The 18,378-nt window shown below is 68.1% G+C and overlaps 1 protein-coding gene across 1 annotated transcript; it reads left to right on the top strand.

The window, feature by feature from the left end:
- The first annotated feature begins 9,580 nt into the window (after window positions 1–9,580).
- GAL3ST2 (galactose-3-O-sulfotransferase 2) lies at window positions 9,581–14,168 on the top strand. Its single transcript, XM_054570425.1, is given in 7 exon segments — window positions 9,581–9,591; window positions 11,337–11,420; window positions 12,408–12,436; window positions 12,439–12,549; window positions 12,552–12,670; window positions 13,352–13,608; window positions 13,610–14,168. Coding segments are annotated over 7 exon segments (1,170 nt in total).
- Window positions 14,169–18,378: the final 4,210 nt, after the last annotated feature.

Genomic DNA, 18,378 nt, shown 5'->3' with positions numbered 1-18,378 from the left:
CCAAAATGTTAAAATGTGAAGTGCCCTGCGGTTCCCTCCTGGGGTCGCCCTACAGAATCCACCTGTGCGCACACATGCACACACGCACAAAGATACAGTGCACACAGACACGGCACATGGGCACACACACAGGCACATGTGACTGCATGCATGCACAGGGGCAGAGGCACGGCCTACAGGCACAGGCACATGACTGCATGCTTGTACACGGGCACAGGTACACAGACTAGGCAGAGGCACACATGACTGCATGCATGCACCAGGCACAGGCGCACATGCAGGCTTTTCCCCAGGACATGCTCAGGGCACGGTCTGCAAAGGCATCAGTTGCTGGCCAGGTTGGGGCCAACATTTTGGGAAAGGCGGTGGTGTGTCTCTGAGACCCTCAGACACAGGGTCAGTGAGGACAGGGGACAAGGGGGCAGCCACCTGCCCCGGGGAAGGGCTGTGGGCCAGGAAGCCGGCTGCGCACAGGTCCTCCCCATGGGCCGAGCAGGGCTCGTTTGGGGAGGGTGCCCAGGGGTCAAGGCAGGAAGGAGGTATCATGTTCTGTATTTTGGGGGTGCCTTGCGCTGTCTTCTGCCAAGCGCATGTACACTTTTTAAGAACCAGGGCAGACCAGGAGACAGGCTGACTCGGATCCCGTTCGGGGGGATGGCTGGCTCTGGGCTGGCACCAGCCCTCGGAGGCACCTCCACGGTCCTCACCCCGGCACCCGGTCGGGGGTCCTGCCTGAGGCCCCCGCTCCCTGCCTGGCCCTGTTCCACCTGCCTGGCCAGGGTCCTGGGCTGGGCACGGGCCACACCCTGGTGGAGGGGCGTGTTCCGGAGGTGGGGGTCCTGGCCCAGCAAGCTTCCAGGGCGCGGGTCAGGGGCCCACTTCAAGGCCATGCTCTGGCTCAGCAGGGGGTGCACCGGGACACCAGTGACCGCCTCCCTAGGCTGGGCGGCTGGCCTCCTCTCCGTCTCCTGTCCCCTCTCCCTCCTGTGCCAGGATTTTAAACAAGGGGCCCTCCTCCCGCCTGGTGCCTTGGGCCCCTGCAGGCAGCGGAAGTGGGGCGGCTGCCGCGGCTCCCTGGGCCCTCCTGCCGCGCTGGCCCCGAGCGCTGGCTCTCCCCTGGCTGTTGCCCCCGTCCCACTGCCCCTGCTGGGTTCCCCGGGGCAGCCCTGGGGCGGCCACAGCACGGGATGGGCCCTGTGGGTGCCAGGCCCTCGGAGCCGGGCAGCCGGCCTCCGTGTCCGCCCTCTGTCCTTGCGAGGTGGGCAGACGGCTCCTGGCACTTCACCTCTGACCCCCCAGAGCCAGGCTTGAGGCCGCGTCCTCCCAGCCGCTGCGGGTTCCAGGGGGCTGCGGCCTGCGAGGTGGGGCCTCTGGGGGCGCGGAGCCTGGGCGAGGGGGGCGGGGGCAGCCGCTTTCTCTGCTCTCGTGGGGTCTGGGTGTCTCTGAGACCCCCATCGCCCTGGCTGGCTTTTCTTCTGCACTTCCCAGAAAGTCGACGGTGGCTTGGGGTCAGGGAAACAGCCCAGCCGGTGACGTGGATGCCACACAGGGAGCGAGGGGCCGTTGGTGCTCACGACCGTGACACGTGCACCCCAAAGACAGGGAGGCCTTGGATTTTCATGCGCCCAGAAGAGCCTGTGGGAGCCAGCAGGAAAGCCTGACCCCACGGCCGTCCGAACGACACCTCCAGACCCCCGGGCCCGCGAGGGACGCGCTCCGTGGCCCGGGTGCCACCAACGTGGGAGGAGCGCCTGGCCCAGCCCAGCGCAGTGGGTTCCACGCCCGCCTGACACCACACATGTGAAGGCGGGGCCCGCCGTCGGGGATGTCGCGAAGCAAAACCTGCCTCCAGTCCCCGAGGCCCGAACCCCAAGGCCCAGGCCCTGGACCCTGAACCCCGGGCTCTGGGCCTGGGCCCTGAGCGGGTGGAGAGACTCGCCCTCCCGGAGCCGCCCCAGCCGGTGGGCTTCTGCTGAGGACGACCTCAGCTGGGCCGGAGGCGACCAGGGCGGCTGGCGACTGTGTTCGGATGAGGAAAAGTGTGTAATTTTTGCTTGGAAACCTCTGAACTGTGCCCTCTGAGAAGAGGTTGTATAAGAGGGACCCCCGTGGAGGCGCCCGCCTGGCGGGGCCCAGGGAGAGATGAGGAAGCCCCAGCGTGTGGGTGAGGGAGGGAGTGGGAGGCAAGGAGGCACCCCTCAACCCAGGGAGGTGTCTGGCGGGGGGCTGCTCCCCCGCCGGCCCTGGTTGCCATGGGGACGCCATTTGCTCAGGAGAAATAAGGGCAAAGTCTCTGTCGTGCCAGGCATCGCGCCCCCCCCCCCCCCCCCGCCTGTGGTGCACTCTGTCCTCCGCTGGCGTCCCCGTCCCTGCCGCCTGCCCCAGCACCCCTGGCGGCGCCTCCATCTCCGTCCACCGGCGCCCCTGCGGTCAGTCCACGGTCCTCGTGCACCCGACGGCTGCCCCCTGGCGCTCCCACCTCAGTGTCCGTAGCAGCTGCCTCCTTCCCTCCAGCCTCCCGGCCCCTGGCAGCTGAGTCTGGGCCTCTGGACACCTCCTCTCCCGGGCTGGCCCTCCCTCGGGGCCCTCCGGGGGCTGTCGGGTTGCACGCCAGGGCCCGGCCTGCAGCTGCAGCCTTTCCCCACGGGCGCCGCGGCCGGGCCCAGCCCCTGACCACCTGCGCCAGCACCCCAGGACCCGGGTCGCCTTCCGGGCCGGCTGTCCTGAGGGTCCCCTGTCCCTCGGGGATGGGGTCCTCGGACACTTCTCGGGGGTGTCCCCGTAGCGCCCCCTTCTGCAGGGTCCCCTCACCCAGCGCCCTGAGAATTCGACCTTGAGATGTGGCCACTGTCTACGCCAGGGCGTCAGGTTGGGGTGGGGGTTACGGAAAAAGACAACATATTTGGAAATAAGTAAATGTTTGTAACAACAAAGTCTGAGCCCCGGCAGGTGCCTGAGACATCTTCCCCTGTGGTACTTGGTGTCCCTGTCCCCACAGGAGGCGGGGCAGTTGGTTGGCTGGCTGGTCAGAACGCCGTCCCTGCCCCCAGCCCGGCGCCGAGCCCCGGTGCCTCAGAGGAGTGGCAGCTGAAGCGTCACCACGGCGATGTCCTCACCGTTGTTCATTTTCCTCCCTGCGCCTCCCTCAGGCGATGCCCGTTCCGGGCCCCGGGAAGGCAGAGGAGACCCTGCGTCCTGCAGGATGGGGCTCCTGCCTCAGCGAGGGGACGGGGCAGGCGCCGTGGCTGGGACTGGACGTGGGATGGAGACCTGGGGACAAAGGGATGGGCCCCTCACGCACGGCCCAGGGCCTGGGCCCCCCCCCCCCAACAGACATTCCCTGAGGCCACGGGCGGCCGGTGTCCCGGGCACCCTGTCTGCACCTGGAGACCCCATGTCTCACCTGGGCTGGGCCGGGGCACAGGGAGTGGCTCAGACGCAGCAGCTTTCTGGAGCGCCCGGCCCCTGTGTGCCGTTCCCCAGGGGGCGCCTGCATGTTCCACAAGGGGGCAGCGCCCCGCGAAAGGCTCCCTGTGGGAGGGCGGTCGTGGCTTCACCTTTCCCCTGACCGTGGCCTCTGCAGCGGGAGGGGCACATGGCCCCCACCACCCTCCATGAAAAGAGCACGTCCCGGTGGCTGCTCGCGCCCAGGACAACACCCAGCAGAAGCGGAGCGCACAGTAGGGACGCAGCGGCCTGCGGGCCCCGGCGCGAGCTCGGCCACCGCTGCCGAGCCTCCGGGGGGCGCGGTCTGGCACACCAGCGTCCAGGTGGGTTCCGCGTGGCCCGCCTGCTGGTCAAGGAGGAACCCCCTTTGGGTCTCTGCTTCTCAGATTCCTGGAGGGCTGGGCGCTGCCCCGTGAGGCAGGAGACGTCGGGAGGGAGGAAGCTCCGCGGGCGCCCCGGGGCTGGACGAGTGGCCCGGAGCAGGGCAGAGGCCCTGCTCTAAGACCAGCGGCGCCCGCTCCCTGGGAAGGCGCCGAGTCGCGGTGAGTCATGATTGCGCCTGCGCAGAAGATGCTCCGTGGCCCCCGCGGCGTCCTCACAGCATCACCTCGTGGGACCCCGTCTCCCAGGGGCCAATCGAGGAAAATCGTGGGAGACCACGTGTGCGGCAGCTTAAAAGTAATGTCACTACTTGCACATGCACAATAAAACCCCACCAAAATCGGCCAGGAGACACCTGCCCTGCAAGAAGGACCTCTCCGGCCCCTGAGGTCGCTGCCCGGCGCCGGCCGCTCCCCTGTACCGCGGGGCGCACCACCCCCTGGTCAGTGTGCTCTCTCCCTGCTCTAAACGCCGTGCGTGGTTCGCGTCCTCGTCCCCGACCACCGAGGGCCCAGTTACCAGGCCCCCGCGGCACTCCCGCCGCCCGTCTCTCCCGGGCGGGGCTCCTCTTCTCCACTCCGCACCTTTTAGAAGTGAAACACGGGGTGCTTGGTTCCCGTTCCCCTCTGAGGACGGCGGCAAGGCCTCACGCTTCCCCCTGCCCCCTCTAGTTGAGGGCTGTCCGAGAGTTCCCACTCCTTGCCCCCAGCCGTCGTCCCTGGAGCCCCCGCACGACGCCGCAGCGCATGCGCCGGAGGGGCCCACGGTGGAGGAGACGGGCCCTGGCCCCAGGCGGTGGCGCCTCCTACCGGGCACAGCAAGGGTCAGATTCCCCGCGGCGGTGTCTGCCCCAGCCCGGCCTCTTCCACACTTAATTCCACACGGACAGTACGCGCGGAGCCCTGGGCCTTCGAGGGGCCTAGTGAGGAGAAGGCAGCATCCCTAGAAGGGAAGGGAGGGCCCAGCCAGGCCGTCCCTGTCATGGAGGAGGTTTCTGGGGGGCCGGAGAAGGTCCCCAGTGGCCTGCGTCTGTCAGTGGGCTGGCCGCACGGACAGCGGCCTGGGCCAGGAGGGCGAGTCCTGTCCGCTTGCTCCGGGAAGGTCGGGGGCGCGGGGGCGCGGGGGCCGGGAGACGGGAACAGGCGTCGGTCGGTTCATCAGTTTCCTCCTGGGGAAGTTCTTTTAAAGTCATTATCACCCCAGTGGTTCAGTGCAAACCCTCCGTTTCTGCGGCTCTTGCCGATGAAGAAGGCTTTGTGCTCATCGTGTTCTTCACAGGGAGTATCCACGGGGGCCGCGGTTGGAGGGGGCCGGCCTTGGAGGCGCGATTTCCCGTGCGTAGCTGCACAGTGCGGGGAGCTCACTGCCGTGGCCCCACGGGCCGGGGCCCTGACGGGCAGCGAAGGGGCAGGGAGTGCGGCCGGCCTGCGCCCCAGGTGGGTGCTCTGGTCGGGGGCGGGGGGGGGGGCCCGCCAGCTGCTGTGTGAGCAGAGGAAACGCCCAGGCCACGTCTGAGCTGCGTGGGCTGGGGCGGGTGGAGGACAGGCGGAGGGAAGGGTCCGGAGCAATGCAGGGCTGAGGAGAGTTCTGTCTGGATCTGGCGCCGAAAGGGCAGGCAGTCCAGCCAGAGCAGCAGAGGCGGGGAAGAGAGAGAAGGCGCTGGAGAGCCCACAGAGGCTGCGGCAGACGGGAGGGACGGTGCAGAAAAGGCCCGGGTTCTCCGCGGGGCAGGGCCCCGGTGTCCCACCACAAGCCACGGCTGCCCCTTTCCCTGCGTGGCTGCCAACCTGCATCGGAGGAACAAGGACCTCCCCCAGAGCCACGGGAAATGCACATCAGAAACTCGCTTGTGGGAGGATTTGCGCTACAGCGGCAAGATGGAGCGAAAAGAAGGGCGCAGGCAACGTGTTCTCCATGACCAGGTGGTTTGGCTTCATCCGGCTGCGGGAGAAGCCCAGCGGCTGGGGCCGCAGGCCCAGAAGGGCCAGCACTGCTGTGCCTCACGCCCCGCCTGCAGGTCCGCCCCCAGGGCTCCCTGCAGCCAGCCCGCAGCCGGCCCCCGCGGCCGCGAGGGGAGAGAGGGCCTGGGCCCCTCGTGTCGCTTCCTGTGTCTCCTGGGCTTGCGGGAGAGCAGGCTTCTTTGAAACTCTCCAGTCCTTTTCGTGGATCTTCCAGGGGTTCATGCCCTTATGCTGTTCGATCCTTTCCCCAGCTTTTTCCAGGGCCTTTATGGCTGCCATTTTGGCTCCTGCCGCAGGTGCAGGTGCGCCTGCCCCCTGCTGTTCCTGGGGAGGCCGCAAAGCGGCTCCCTCCTGCCTCCGCGGGCGTGAATCCCCTTCGCTGAGCCACGCGACCGCCCGCTCCCTGGAGTGTCTGAGGTGCGTGTGTTTCCCGGTTAATCCGCCTTAATCAGATGTCTGGCTTCCTTCTCTTCCTTTCCTTTCTGTTGTTCTTTTTTTAAAAAAATCCTCACCCAAAGACGTGCTTACTGATTTTAGTGAGAGGGGAAGGGAGGGAGAGAAACATCGACGTGGAACATTCATCTGTGGCCTCTGGTCTGCACCCAGAGGGGGGCCTGAACCCACAACCCACAGGGGCCGCGCTGGCGACGCCCCGCCCACGGCGCCAGAGCAGCAGGGCCCTCCTCTCCGCCTTCGACCTCTGCCAGCTGCCTGCACCAGCAGCTGCGGCCGCGCTAGGCCCCTGTCCCCTCCGCCCTGGCACCGGCCACCCAGAGCCTCTGGTTTATTTTCCTTGAATCGTGTGAACATTTGCAGGCTTTTCTCGCCGGGCCCACCACGCCTGCCGGTGGCCGGGCGGGCGACCCCGTGGCCCGGGGCGGGGTGGGGGGTCAGAGGAACGGCGGTAGCAGAGTCACGGCCGGGTGGGCGCTGCTGTCCTGGGGAGTCCCCTGCTCGGCTGTGGATTCGGGCACAAGCCTCTTTGGCGGCTTCAAGGCCCTGGGCAGCCCCTGTTCGGGCGTCACCCTAGGCTCTCGCTGCTGCGGGGCCCCCAGCCCAAGGCTGCGCCGCGCTGGCTGTGCGGCGGGGGCGGTGCTCACTGGCTCCCCGGGGGCTCCTCAGTCCCCGCCGTGTGGCCTTCCACTTCCAGTGGCACCGCAGCTCCCGTGGGCGGCTGTCCAGCCCCATGTCCCAGGGGAGGGTTCTTAAGGCCAAGTTCATAGTTGGGTAGCACCGCTTCCAGAACATTCTATTGCTCAAAGCCATGTCCTGTCCTTCCCGATTCAGTTGGCAGTGAAATGGGTGGCCTGTCGATGGGAGGGGGCAGGCGGGTGGCGTCTGTGCCATGTCCCTCCTCTGCCACGTCCCGCAGGCGGAGACAAGGGGCCCTTTTCTTTGGGAGAAGCCTCTGGGTGCGGGGTGGCCCGTGCTCCTCCCCTCTGTCCTCTGGGGGGTGTTGCGCTTGGATGTCTGGGCCCGTGCTGCTCCCCGTGGGCCTGGCCTTCACGTGGTGGCTCCGTGCTCTGTGCTGGGAGCTGCCCCAGGCCTCGGCAGACCTGCGCCTGACCCCGCGCAGATCCAACCGGGGGGCCCCGGAGGCCGGCTCCTCACGGCTTTTTCTCAGGCCACTGAGTCGGGGAGGTGTGCGGGCTGCCTGCTTCCTGAGGACGCAGCCTTTCCCGCCACGTGCTTGTGTGCATGCGTGTGTGTTGGGGTGGGGGGAGCGGCAGAGTAAGTGCGCAGTCCCGGCCATGGCCCCAGCTACTCAAGTGCTCCCTCTGCACACCCTCCCGCGGTTTGTCCTCAAGCCCCAAAGTGCTCCTGGGCCTCAGTGAGGACGAGGTGAAGGGGTGGCGGATGGACCGCAGAGCAGTGATCGCTGTTGGGAGGATGGATTTATCTGATGATTTTGGGTCTTGCACATGAGTCCTGGGTGGGGGCCCTGGATCAGCAGAGGGAGAATCTGTTCTAAATAAGCCCATGGTTGGGTCCAGAGGACAGACGGGAAGCTTTGTAACGCTTGACCGCTGTGTGTAGGGGGGGAGCTGTAGCCCGTTCCGGTCCATTTGCTTCCCCTCAGCCAGGGGACTCTGACAGGAGAGAGAGGCCGGGCGGGTGACCAGCTGCGGCTCGTGGCCTCGTGGACCCTTTTCCCCAAAATGCTAGATTTTGGGGGGTGGGTTGTAAGCTCCAGAGGTTAGGCCCGGTGTTGTTTGTCTAGATTCTGGCTAAAATTGGCTGACCACTGACCGACGGTCGGACATGTGGCTCTGCGTCCTTTTACAGCCACACGGAAACCCGGCTGTGCCCGTATCCAATGGCCGGTCCGCGGCACGGCACCGCGTGCATGCGGTCCACAAAGCCACCGCGAGTCCTGCTCGCAGCAGACAGGCTGGCCAGGGCCCGAGCTCCCACACTGCGCTCAGCGGCCTCGCTGGATCTTGCTCACAGGTGTAGACCTTTTGTTGGTTGTTACCAGATGCCCAGGAATTCTTCCTGAATGACCGGGAATGGCCTCACGTGGGGGCGCTCGCTGGTCAGCCCGTGGCTTGCCTGGGCCTGGGCTCCGGCCTGGGGCTTTACACGCTCCCCACCGGCCCAGTGGGACAGGGCCAGCTTGGGCCAGGATCTCGGTTCCAAAGGCAGGGAGTCTGAGGCCCCCGAGTGACGCGGGCCACCGGCAGAGGGCGGGGGCACCGGGAGCAGTGTGTGAGCACTGAGGTCCTTGGGGACCGAGGCGGCCTTTTCCAGCTACAAGCACTTGGAAGCGCGGTGGCACGGTTGACACTTTTCAACTACATGTCATAATTTTTTCCTCACAATTATCGGCTTTCAAATTTCTTTAGCAGCTGAAGTCTTTTAAAATCTATTTAAAGTTTACTTTTTTAAAACAGCTTTATGGACATGTCATTTACATGCCAACCAATTCATCCACTTAACCTCGTGCGAGCCCTGCACCCTCGTTAAAGACGGACCGCCCCTGGGCGGCTCCCGGGGCCGGAGCGGGCGCCCTGCCTCGGGCCCGAGGGCTGGTCACACACACGGGACCCTCTGGGCGGGCGACCGGCCCCACGTGGCCACCATCTTCCCCGGTCGCTCCAAGCCCCGTGGCCCTGCTGACCCCGTGGAGGGGGGGTTGGGACCAGAGTGTCTTTGGGCAAAGGGAGACCTCCCTTTAGACACGGGGGTTTCGCTGGAAGACTCCCTGGTTCTCCCCGGGCAGCTGTGAAGACTGAGACGCGTCCACGTCGCCTCCGGGCCGAAGGGGTTATTGTAAGGCCCTCACAGACGGCCAGTGGGGGCAGAATCCCATGAAGCGACCCTGCACGGAGCCGGGGCGCCCGCAGTGCGTGTGGGAGGGGTCCCAGGGGCTTCACGGCGGGCGCTGGGGGCCGGCCCGACGAGTGTCCCCGCGGCGTCGCCCCGAGCAGACCCGCCAGCCCGCGGCTCCGTGGCGCCAGGCACCCGGCAGGGCCTGCGGGTTCAGTGGAAGCCCTTCAGGAAGGCCACTCTTTGGCGCTTGGAAAGCTTATCCCTTCTCACCCTGATGTGGGCGACGGGGCCCCCGGGAGACGTGCACCTGTGGGGCCCCCCTCCTCCGCGGCCCCCCACCCCGTCCTCCTGGGTACTCCTCTTTCTGCGTCTCGGGGGTCCCCGTGCGGCCCCCCACAGGCCTCTGCCGGCTCGGGCAGCCCTCCCCATGTGGCCCCTGCCGTTGGCCTTCCATCGCTCAGTCCCTCTTGCTGTGAGGGCGGGGGCGCGTCGGGGGGCGGGGGAGAGTTACTTGGAACATGGAAGTGAGGTGCGGCCTGCGCGGCCTGCAGGAGGCGGGGCGATTCTGCGATGCTCTGCTTCTGCTGGGCCTTGTCTCTGAGACCACGCTCCCTGGGAAGAGAGGAAACAAGAGGCAGCAGGAGGAGGTTCGTTGAAACAGCCACAGTCTTGAGTGGGAAGGCGAAGGGATTAGGAAATACAGACGGGTCACAGGCTGTGACAGCACAGCCCAGGGAACGCGATGCCGCGCCCACGGCGCCCGGCGCCCGGCGGGCGCTGGGAATACCGGGGGCGCTGTCCGGGGTGTGAGGGCGTGACCGCGCCGCTGGGCACCTGGAACTGCTGCAGAGCGGCGTCGACTGGAAACTGTAATGGAAAACTAAAATTTAAGTCCTTTTTTTAAAAGAAAGGCACGGTCTTGAATCGGAGCCAAACACACCAGTGCAAGTCACGCGGGACTCGGCCTGGGCGCCTGCGGCCCTGGCTCTGTGGCCGAGAGGCCCCGGAGCAGTGGGTGCCCCGGCCCGGGTTGCGGTCCCCGCCCCCCGGACCCAGGGCTTGCAGAAGACGTGGCAGGTTCCAGGTCCGGGCCCGGGAGAGGACATGCAAGCCCGGGCCACCCTGTCGTGCCAGGCAGCAGGGACGCCACCAAGACCAGGGCACCAGATTCTAGGCTAAACGGTGGCAGGGGGCCTGGTAACGACATACATTGAAAACGCCGTTCTGCTCTAGCGATGGAGCCGCAACTGGGCAAACAGTCGCTTACAAGCCAAACCAATACAAGCAAATCAAAAGAGACCCCAGGACAGGCCCAGGACCCGCATGAGGAAAACGGCGTGCGCAGGCTCGGCACTTCGCACGGGCACAGCCCGGGCCTGCCCCCAGCTCCCCGCTCCGCCCTCGCTGCTGTCCCGGGGAAGCCCTCAGGGTCTCTGGCGTCCCCCGAGCTGCCCCCCCCCGCACAGCGGCACCGCTCTGTCCAGCCCACCGGGCATCTTGCGGGACGTGTCAGGCTCCCCGCCCGCCCAGTGCGGGCAGATGCCGGTGCCCCGTGGGCAGGCACCGGGCGGCCTGCTGGTTTCTGCGTTGTCTCTACCCCAGCCTGTGGCCTCGGGCGGGGCTTGTGCCCTTCCTGTGCCCAGTGGGCACCAGTGACGCCGGGACTCCAGGGCTGGAGTGCGTCGGGTGCTGAGACACGGGGGCTCTTGGTGGCCACAGGAGAAGTCCCTGGACACAGGCCGTCTGGACAGAGGCTCGTGCGCTTCGCCGCGGGGGCCTGAGGGGTGCCCAGCGAGGACGCCAGTGACAGCGAGGGACAGCCCCAGCCCCAGCCTCTGACTGCAGGGGCTCCCGGGGGTGTCCCAGCCCAGGGACCACTGCCTGGCCCCCAGGAGGGCCCTCTAAGGCCCCTTTCGAGGGGCTTCTCCCCCTCGGTGGGGGCGGATGCCAGGATGTACCACCTCTCAGCCTCCCCACCTGGGATGTGGCCCTGGGGTGTGGGATCAGGGGCCTCAGTCAGGCTAGTCTTCAGGGGCCCCCGACCTGCTCTCACCTCTGCCCGTCAGGACCCCGCCCCAGGGAGTGGCTCTGCCTCTTGGCTTCTCCTGGGCAGCGGGTGGTACGGGCAGGGGAGCCGGGGGCCCGCGCAGGCCGGCACACAGCAGGGTCAGTGGGAGGTGCCCCAGGGTGATGCTGAGCTGGGGCGGGTGGAATGGGTGGCGCTGGGCCCTCCCGTGTGCCCGCCTGGGGACTCACCGGCTCCTCTGCTCACAGGTGCCTCTGGGCGCCCCCGCTCCTGGCCCTGAGCGTGCTCCTGCCGGCAGGCCTCCTGCACGTGGACGTCGGCATGCTCACGCCGTGAGCGCTGCATCGGGCGCTTCCTGGTCTGGGGCTGCCCCGCCCAGGCCAGTGCTGGCCCCACCTGCCCACCCCCCGCACTGGCGGTGGCCGCGGCGGGTCACACCCCTGGCTGGGCCTCAGTCTCCCTTCCCTAAGAGGAGGGGTGGGTCCTTCGCTTTGGGGACTCATTAGCACCCCAAGGCCCTCCCACGGGGTCTGCGGGCGGTGAGGAGGGCTCTGGGAAGGGGGGCTGGGACTGGGCTGGGGGCTGGGGGAGCGTGGCTGTGCGCAGGGGGCAGCCGGAGCTGGGAGACAGGGCTGGGGCCCCGGGTGGGCCTGGGGAGGCCAGGACCCTGGCTCCCCACCTGCCTGTGGCAGCTCTTCTGGGGAGGGGTCCACGTGGATGGCCACACGGGCCCAGCAGTTTAGCCTGGCTGCCCGGAGGGTCTTGGGGCCCCAGGCCACCTCCCCCTGCCCCACTGCTACCCCCTGGTTGGATCTCCATGAGAGATGAGGGAGTGACAAAGTCCCCCTGGTCCCCAGCGCCAGTGCAGGCCTCTGACCTTCCGCCCACCGGCGCGGGTCGCTCTTACGTCCCTGCTTTGGGGTCCGGCGGCTCTAGCCTGGCGTCCGCAGCTGGGTGGCCCCAGCCTCCACCCTGGCCCTGGGGCCAGGTCGGCCCATCCCGATGGGAAGGGTCTGATGTGTGGCCCAGGCCGCAGGGCCTGAGCCAGGCCAGGTGCCAGACAAGAACTTGGGGGTCCGTGGGGGTGCCTGCGCCCGGGGGCCCAGCCTGCGCTTCGTGGGAAGCAGGGGCCCAGCCACCGAGGGAGAGTCGCGTCTGAGCCGGCAGGTCCTCGGGGCGGCCGGGCTGGGGCTGGGGCTGGGGCGTCCCCAGCGTGGGGAGTGCGGATTGGGGGGTCGCCGGGCTGAGGTCCCTCTGAGGGGGTTCCCACGAGGGGGTGGGGGGTGCGGCCCCCTGATGGCAGTGTGCTCCCCTCCCAGCCTGCTTGGGGACCGGGCTGCGGGGCCCCCGTCACCAACATCATGTCCCTCAAGACGCAGACGATGGCGAGCAGCTCGGTGCTCAGCACCCTCCACCGCTTTGCCGAGGCGCGCGGCCTGCCGGTGGCGCCGCCCGCGGGCTCGGCTTCCACCCGGGCTGCCCTTGGCTCTTCCTGGCGCGCTACGTGGAGGGCGTGGAGCCAGACAGCCCACAGCAGCGCTTCAACATCGTGTGCAACCACCTGAGGTCCAGCCCGCCCGAGGTGCGGAGGAGAGCGCGGGATGGGGGGCAGGACTCAGCCCCAGGCCCTGGGGTCACTTTGTGCCTTTGAGGTGTGGCCACGGGGCCAGGTGTCGGGTGGCCACTGTTGAGACGAAAGCCGCTGGGTGTGTGTGGCACCTGGCCGAGGAGGGAGCGGTAGGGGTCCCATGGAAGACCCTGTCACCGCATCGCTGTCCCCACCCCCAAGCACCTGCAGCTGCTCTTGGCCTCAGACCCAGGTGCCCTCTCCTCCTCCTCCTGCTTTCTCTTGGCCCCTGAACCTCCCAGTCTTCCCACCCCAAGACCTTTGCACGTGCCACCCCCTTGGGCACGAAGCTCTTCACACCCCCTCCCGTGGGTATTTGGTCTCCGCTCAGAGGCCGCCTCCTCCTAAGGGCCTCCCTGACTTCCCTTCTGGGAGGGAGAGGGGACAGTGGAGGGAGTTTGGAGCAAGCATGGGGCCAGGTTCAGGTGTTTCAGGGTCATCCTGGGCACTCGTGGACGGCGGCAGCCAGGGAGCAAGGCGGCCTGGATGGGTGCAGGGAGGCCGGCGGGAGGGGCCCCTGGCCGGTCCGGGTGTGCGGTGGGCAGGGTGCAGGGTGGGGGCGATAAACCGCCGCCCCTCCCCTGGGTCTCCGAAGACGCCCAGAGTGTCACCAGCCCTCCTCCTGTCTCCGCGCAGGTGCAGAAAGTGATGCTGAACGACACGTTCCACTTTTCCATCCTCAGAAACCCCGTCTTCCAGCTGGAGTCCTCCTTCACCTACTGCAGAAGCTCCGTGCCCGCCTTCAGGGCCGCGCCGAGCTTGGCCGCCTTCCTGGCCGCCCCCCACACCTACTACAACCAGAGCCTGGGCCTGCGCAACGCCTACGCCAGGAATCACCTGTGGTTCGACCCGGGCTTCGACCCCGACGCGCCGGCCGCGGAGGGCTCTGTGCGCGCGCCTGGCGGAGGTGCAGCAGCGCTTCCAGCTTGTGCTCCTTGCCGAGCACTTCGACGCGTCCGTGGGGCCCCTGCGGCGCCGGCTGCGCTGGCGGGTGGACGGCGGCGTCTCCTTCAGGCTCAACTCGCGCAGCCAGCGCAGCATCGCCCGCCTGAGGCCCGAGGACCAGGACCGTGCCAAGCGCTGGTGCGCCCCGGACTGGCGCCTCTACCAGCCCTTCAACCGCACCTTTGGGGCCTCGGCGCACGCCGAGCTGGGCCCGCGGCGGCTGCGCGCAGAGGTGGCGCGGTTGCGGGCGTGGCGGTGCGAGCTCATGGCCCGGTGCCTGCAGGACGGTGTGCCCAAGAACGAGCCGCAGGTCACCGACCGACAGCTGAGCCCCTACCGGTCAGGCGAGGCCGACGTCCTGGGCTACAGCCTCAGGCGGGGCCTGGACAACGGGACGCTGAGCATGTGCCAGGGGGTGGCGGTGCCCGAGCTCCAGCACGGGGCCCCCCTGTACTCCCCGCAGTTCCCCGAGAAGCCCCCCAAGGACATCGCCTTCCTGGGGGCATAGCCTCTGCGTGTGACACCAGCCCCTCTGTCCTCAGAGCAGGCTGTGCCGGGGAGGGGACCTCACCGCTGTGACCATGGACGTGGTCCATCCTCCGCCGCACGGAGTCCGGCAGGCGGGGTCCCCTGGGCGTTCCAGGCTCGAGCCTGAGGGGTGGCGAGAATAGGAACTGGGACTGTTTCTAGGGGGCACTTTGGGGGTATTTATTGCCATGTAAAGTGCTTGTGGTTTGTAATAAGAACTCAGGCATGACCGGCTCAGGTTGTCCACCCAGGAGGCTGAATGTGCTGGCCTCCGGCTCAGCCATTGTGCGCCGGGGGCAGACTCGGCCAGAGCGGCCTGGGGGGGCAGGCGAGGGGCTATCGGTGACTGGAGGGCATATGTTTGCCTCAGGAGGAGGGGGGAGTCTGGGAGGCAGACCCTCTGATTTTTCAGAGAAGCTGGAAATGCATGTCTTTATGCAAAATCTCCATGTTTAAAATAAATGGCTCCCACTAAAACATCAAAACCCTGAGCAGTGTCGGGGTGGCCTCCTTCTGAGGGCCTGGGGGTCCTGCCTGGACCTGGGGGGCTTTGCACAGGCAACTCGGGGCTTGGAGGCTCCGTCTCTCCTGAGCCCCATCTGTTGGGGGATGAGACGGGTCCTCTCCTCCTGGTTTGGGTGGGGTTCCCCGGGGGGCTGTGTCATCTGCTCCCCGTCCCTTCGCGGCAAACCCCGGGGCTTGGGCCTGGGCGCCAGCTGCTGGCGAGGGAGGGCCTGGGCCCCGGGGCGAGCACAGGGCTGTGTGCCCGTCCCAGCAGCCCCCGCAGGACGGGCGGCCGCGGGGCCAGGCCTGTGCTGGGGGCGGCGTGGCTGGCGCCCATCAGCTAAGAGGCAGCCCACCTGCTCCCCTCCACCCTGTGGCCCTGAAGGGACAAAGCAGGCCTGTCGTTTCAGTGTGGGCATCACCTGACGTCTTAATTTCCCCAAGCCCAGTTCTCCCTTTGACGTCCCAGCGAGGTGGAGGGAGGGGCAGGAAAGGGGGCCGGGCCCAAGGGCCAAGCCCTTTTCACTGACTGCCCCTCCCTGAGACCTGGCCTGGGCAGCGGTCACCCATGCGGCCACCTTGGGGACGGCAGTAGGCGAGCGGACGGGGGCGAACGGGGTCAGCTGGCCCTGTGGGGGGATCCTGGCCTTCCCGGTCCGAGCCAGGGTCCCCAGCACGGACATGGGACTGGAGCCAACGAGGGCCCAAGAGGCCACATCCTGGGGACGGAAGGGAGGGTCGCGGCGTGCCACGTGGTCGGAGGCGGCTCTGAGGGAGGCCTGGGCGGGCCGAGGCCCCCCTGTCCCAGGCCACTGGCACCCCAGGGGGCGGTGGGGCTGCCAGAAGAAAGGGGCCCATCTGCACCGCGACGGCTCTGCTGCTCCGCAGCTGCACAGCTGGCAGGAGGGCCCTGGGCCCGGTGCAGCCCTGGGGCAAGGCCAGCGCCCGCCTCCCGGCCACACAGCGGGCCCTTGTCTCTGTGCAGCTCGCTGGGCCCGGGAGGCACGGCCTGTCTGCGGCCGCGCCACCGCCTGTCCGTGGCTTCCCTTCGGTGCCCGGTGAGTCCCCTCCCTGCTTCCCAGCTGCTCAGGGCCAGGGCCTGGCTTCTGCTGTCCCCTGTGGCTGCCCCTCCTCGGGCCGAGGGCCATGGTGTGGGGGTCCCCAACGAGACAGTGTCCTGGCCGGAGGGGGCAGGTGCGGCGCCGAAGGGCCTTGGGGGTAGATTCAGAGGGTTGGGTGGGCGCAGACTGGGTGTCCGGGCCTGGGTCCCAGTCCACGGAGTCCGATGGCTGTGGGCGACGGCCCGCCAGGCAGGGGAGTCTGCGCTGGAGCCGACGTCGGGATGGAGCCCACGGCGCTCGGGCTGGACTGAGCTCTGGGGGGGTGGCAGGGCCAGGACGCCCCCGGCCCGGCCTGGATTCTGTGCCAAGGGCGGGCCCCACGTGCGCAGCGTTTTGGCGGCTCCGCTGGTCCAGCAGTAATAGGCCCACAGGTTGGGGGCGCTGTCTCGGAACGGGGCTGTGGGGCAGACCCGGGCTGGCCCCCCGGCTCCAGGGCAGAGCCCAGGCAGGGCCGGCTGCAGGCAGGGCTGGGACGAGCCTCTGCTGAGGCCGAGCGACCCCAGTGACCTGCCTCGGGTCCAGGGCCTGGGGACCAGGTTCTCTTGGAGGCCCTGTGGCCTCCCCTTCTGTGATGTGCTGCCCCCGGGGAAGCCCCACTGGGGGGTGGAGGGGCCCTAGATAAAGGTACTGGTTTCAGGTGACACTCAGAGCCACCTGGCCAGAGCCGATGCCCCAGAATCTGCTGAAAGGGCCATGCTGGGCAGGGCTGCTGCCCCGGAGGCCCCTTCCTCCTCCTACGGGAGCCTCCCCGGGGCTTTGGGCCTCTGGGCCAGGAAGGGTGCTCCAAGCGCCCTGCAGCCCCGCCCTGCTCTGTGCCACAAGCAGAAAGACCGGCTGGTCTTGGCAGCCTCCCTCTCTGCCACTCTGTCCCCGGCTGGGGGAGCTCCTGGGCCCCCTGCCTCTGCTGACGCCAGTTCCCTGTGGCCCCAGGCCCTGGGGCGCGAGCCAACTGGAGAGAATGTCCCGCTGTGTCCATTCAACCCCGAGGGACACGTGACGCCCACACCTGCTTCCTGCCCGGGCACCGCTGCCCTGCGGATGCGGACGGGGGCAGGGGCCGCCGGGCCCCGCGACGTCGCTCTCAGAAGGCCCAGCCGCTGCGGTGGGGTGGGCGGGAGGGGTCTCCCGGGCAGATGGCCCTGGCAGCGGGGGACCTGGGGCGGCTTGGGGGCCTCGGGTGTGGCGGTGCACCCTCCCGTGTGTCCGGGAGAGGCCCCTCCTCTGGTCTAAGGGTGTGTGAGTGTGAGTGTGTGTGTGTGTGAGTGTGAGTGTGTGTGTGTGTGTGTGTGTGTGTTCGTCCCTGTCACCTGCTCTCTACCCCAGCTTCTCCCAGAGGTGCTGTGTCGGGGCCCTACCCCAGCTTGACTGCCTGCAGCGCCTGGCCCTTCACTGCCCGGCCCAGCACACGCACTCACATCCCTTCATGGGGCCGCCCGCCCGTGGGTCATAGAAGGAGACCCCTGGCTGGGGGACTGCCTACCCCATGTGCGCCCCAGATTCACCCCCACCGAGGCCCTGCCCTCTGAGCGTCCCCCAGGACCACTCCCCGAGGCCCGGGCTGCCCCCAGAAAGGCGGCCAAGGCCCATTCCGTCACCCCTGCCGGGGCCCAGCGAGGTGAGGGAGCTGGGCCGTGCGGGGCAGGGGGGCAGGGGCCCAGGGCCCGGGCAGGTGGGGGTGGGCGGGGACGGTGAGAGGAGGCGTCCTCGTCCCTGCTGCCTCACCCGGCCGCCCTCCCTCCCTCCCACCAGGGCCCCCCGCTGCCTGGAGGTCGCCTCCCTTGGTCTTACCTCCCCACATCTGGAAGCCCACCAAGTCTCCCACACCCTCCCCCTGCTAGACTCCTCTCCTCTGTGGGCACCAGTTTCGGGGGGCTCAGCCACAGGGGGCTCATCCTCCTCCCTTTGCTGTGTGGGGGCCGCTGCTTTCAAGCGCAAGACCCTGAGCCCCAGCGCACAGACTGGGGCTGGGCTCACGCCCTCCCTTCCCCGGGGGCTGCTCTCTGCCAGGAAGGGGCAGGGGTGGGAGGGTAGGGCCGTGGCTTCTCTGGCCTCCTCGGGGACCCTCTCACTGCCCCTCTGGCCTACACCGTCCCTGGGTCTCGGGAGGCACCCTCGGAGCTATCGGGGGCACCTAGAGGGTGGCGGTGGCTCTGCTGGACCTCCCCGCCACCCCCAGCCTCGCTCAGGAGCCCAGGGGGCAGGGTGACAGGTCACCTGGCCCGACAGACGTCCCGCAGAGACCTGGAGTTCAGGCTCCTTTTCTGCGGACCCGCTGGGGACACCTTGGTTGCAGCAGGGGCCCCTCTCCCACATACCCTGGCTGCTCCCCAGGATCCCTGAGCCTGGCGACTGTGCAGGCCTGAGCAGAGTGCTGTGCGTGTCTGGGGGAACGTGGGGCATCTGACTGTGTCTGTTTCACGTCTAAGTCCCGTTTGGTTCTGTCTGGGTTGTCTGTTTCTGGGTCTCTCTGCTTGTCTGGCTCCTGAGGTCGGGCCGTGTGTGCGGACGCTGAACCCTTCCTTGGCAAAACATCGGGCGCTGACAGGCGCTTGGCCGTCCGACCGG

This window comes from Pteronotus mesoamericanus, unplaced genomic scaffold (genome assembly GCF_021234165.1).
Source record: "Pteronotus mesoamericanus isolate MK-2021 breed Mesoamerican mustached bat unplaced genomic scaffold, CSHL_Meso_final contig_203, whole genome shotgun sequence".
NCBI lineage: Eukaryota > Metazoa > Chordata > Mammalia > Chiroptera > Mormoopidae > Pteronotus > Pteronotus mesoamericanus.
Note: the sequence above shows the minus strand (reverse complement) of the source record. Positions and strands in the feature narration are given on the sequence as shown.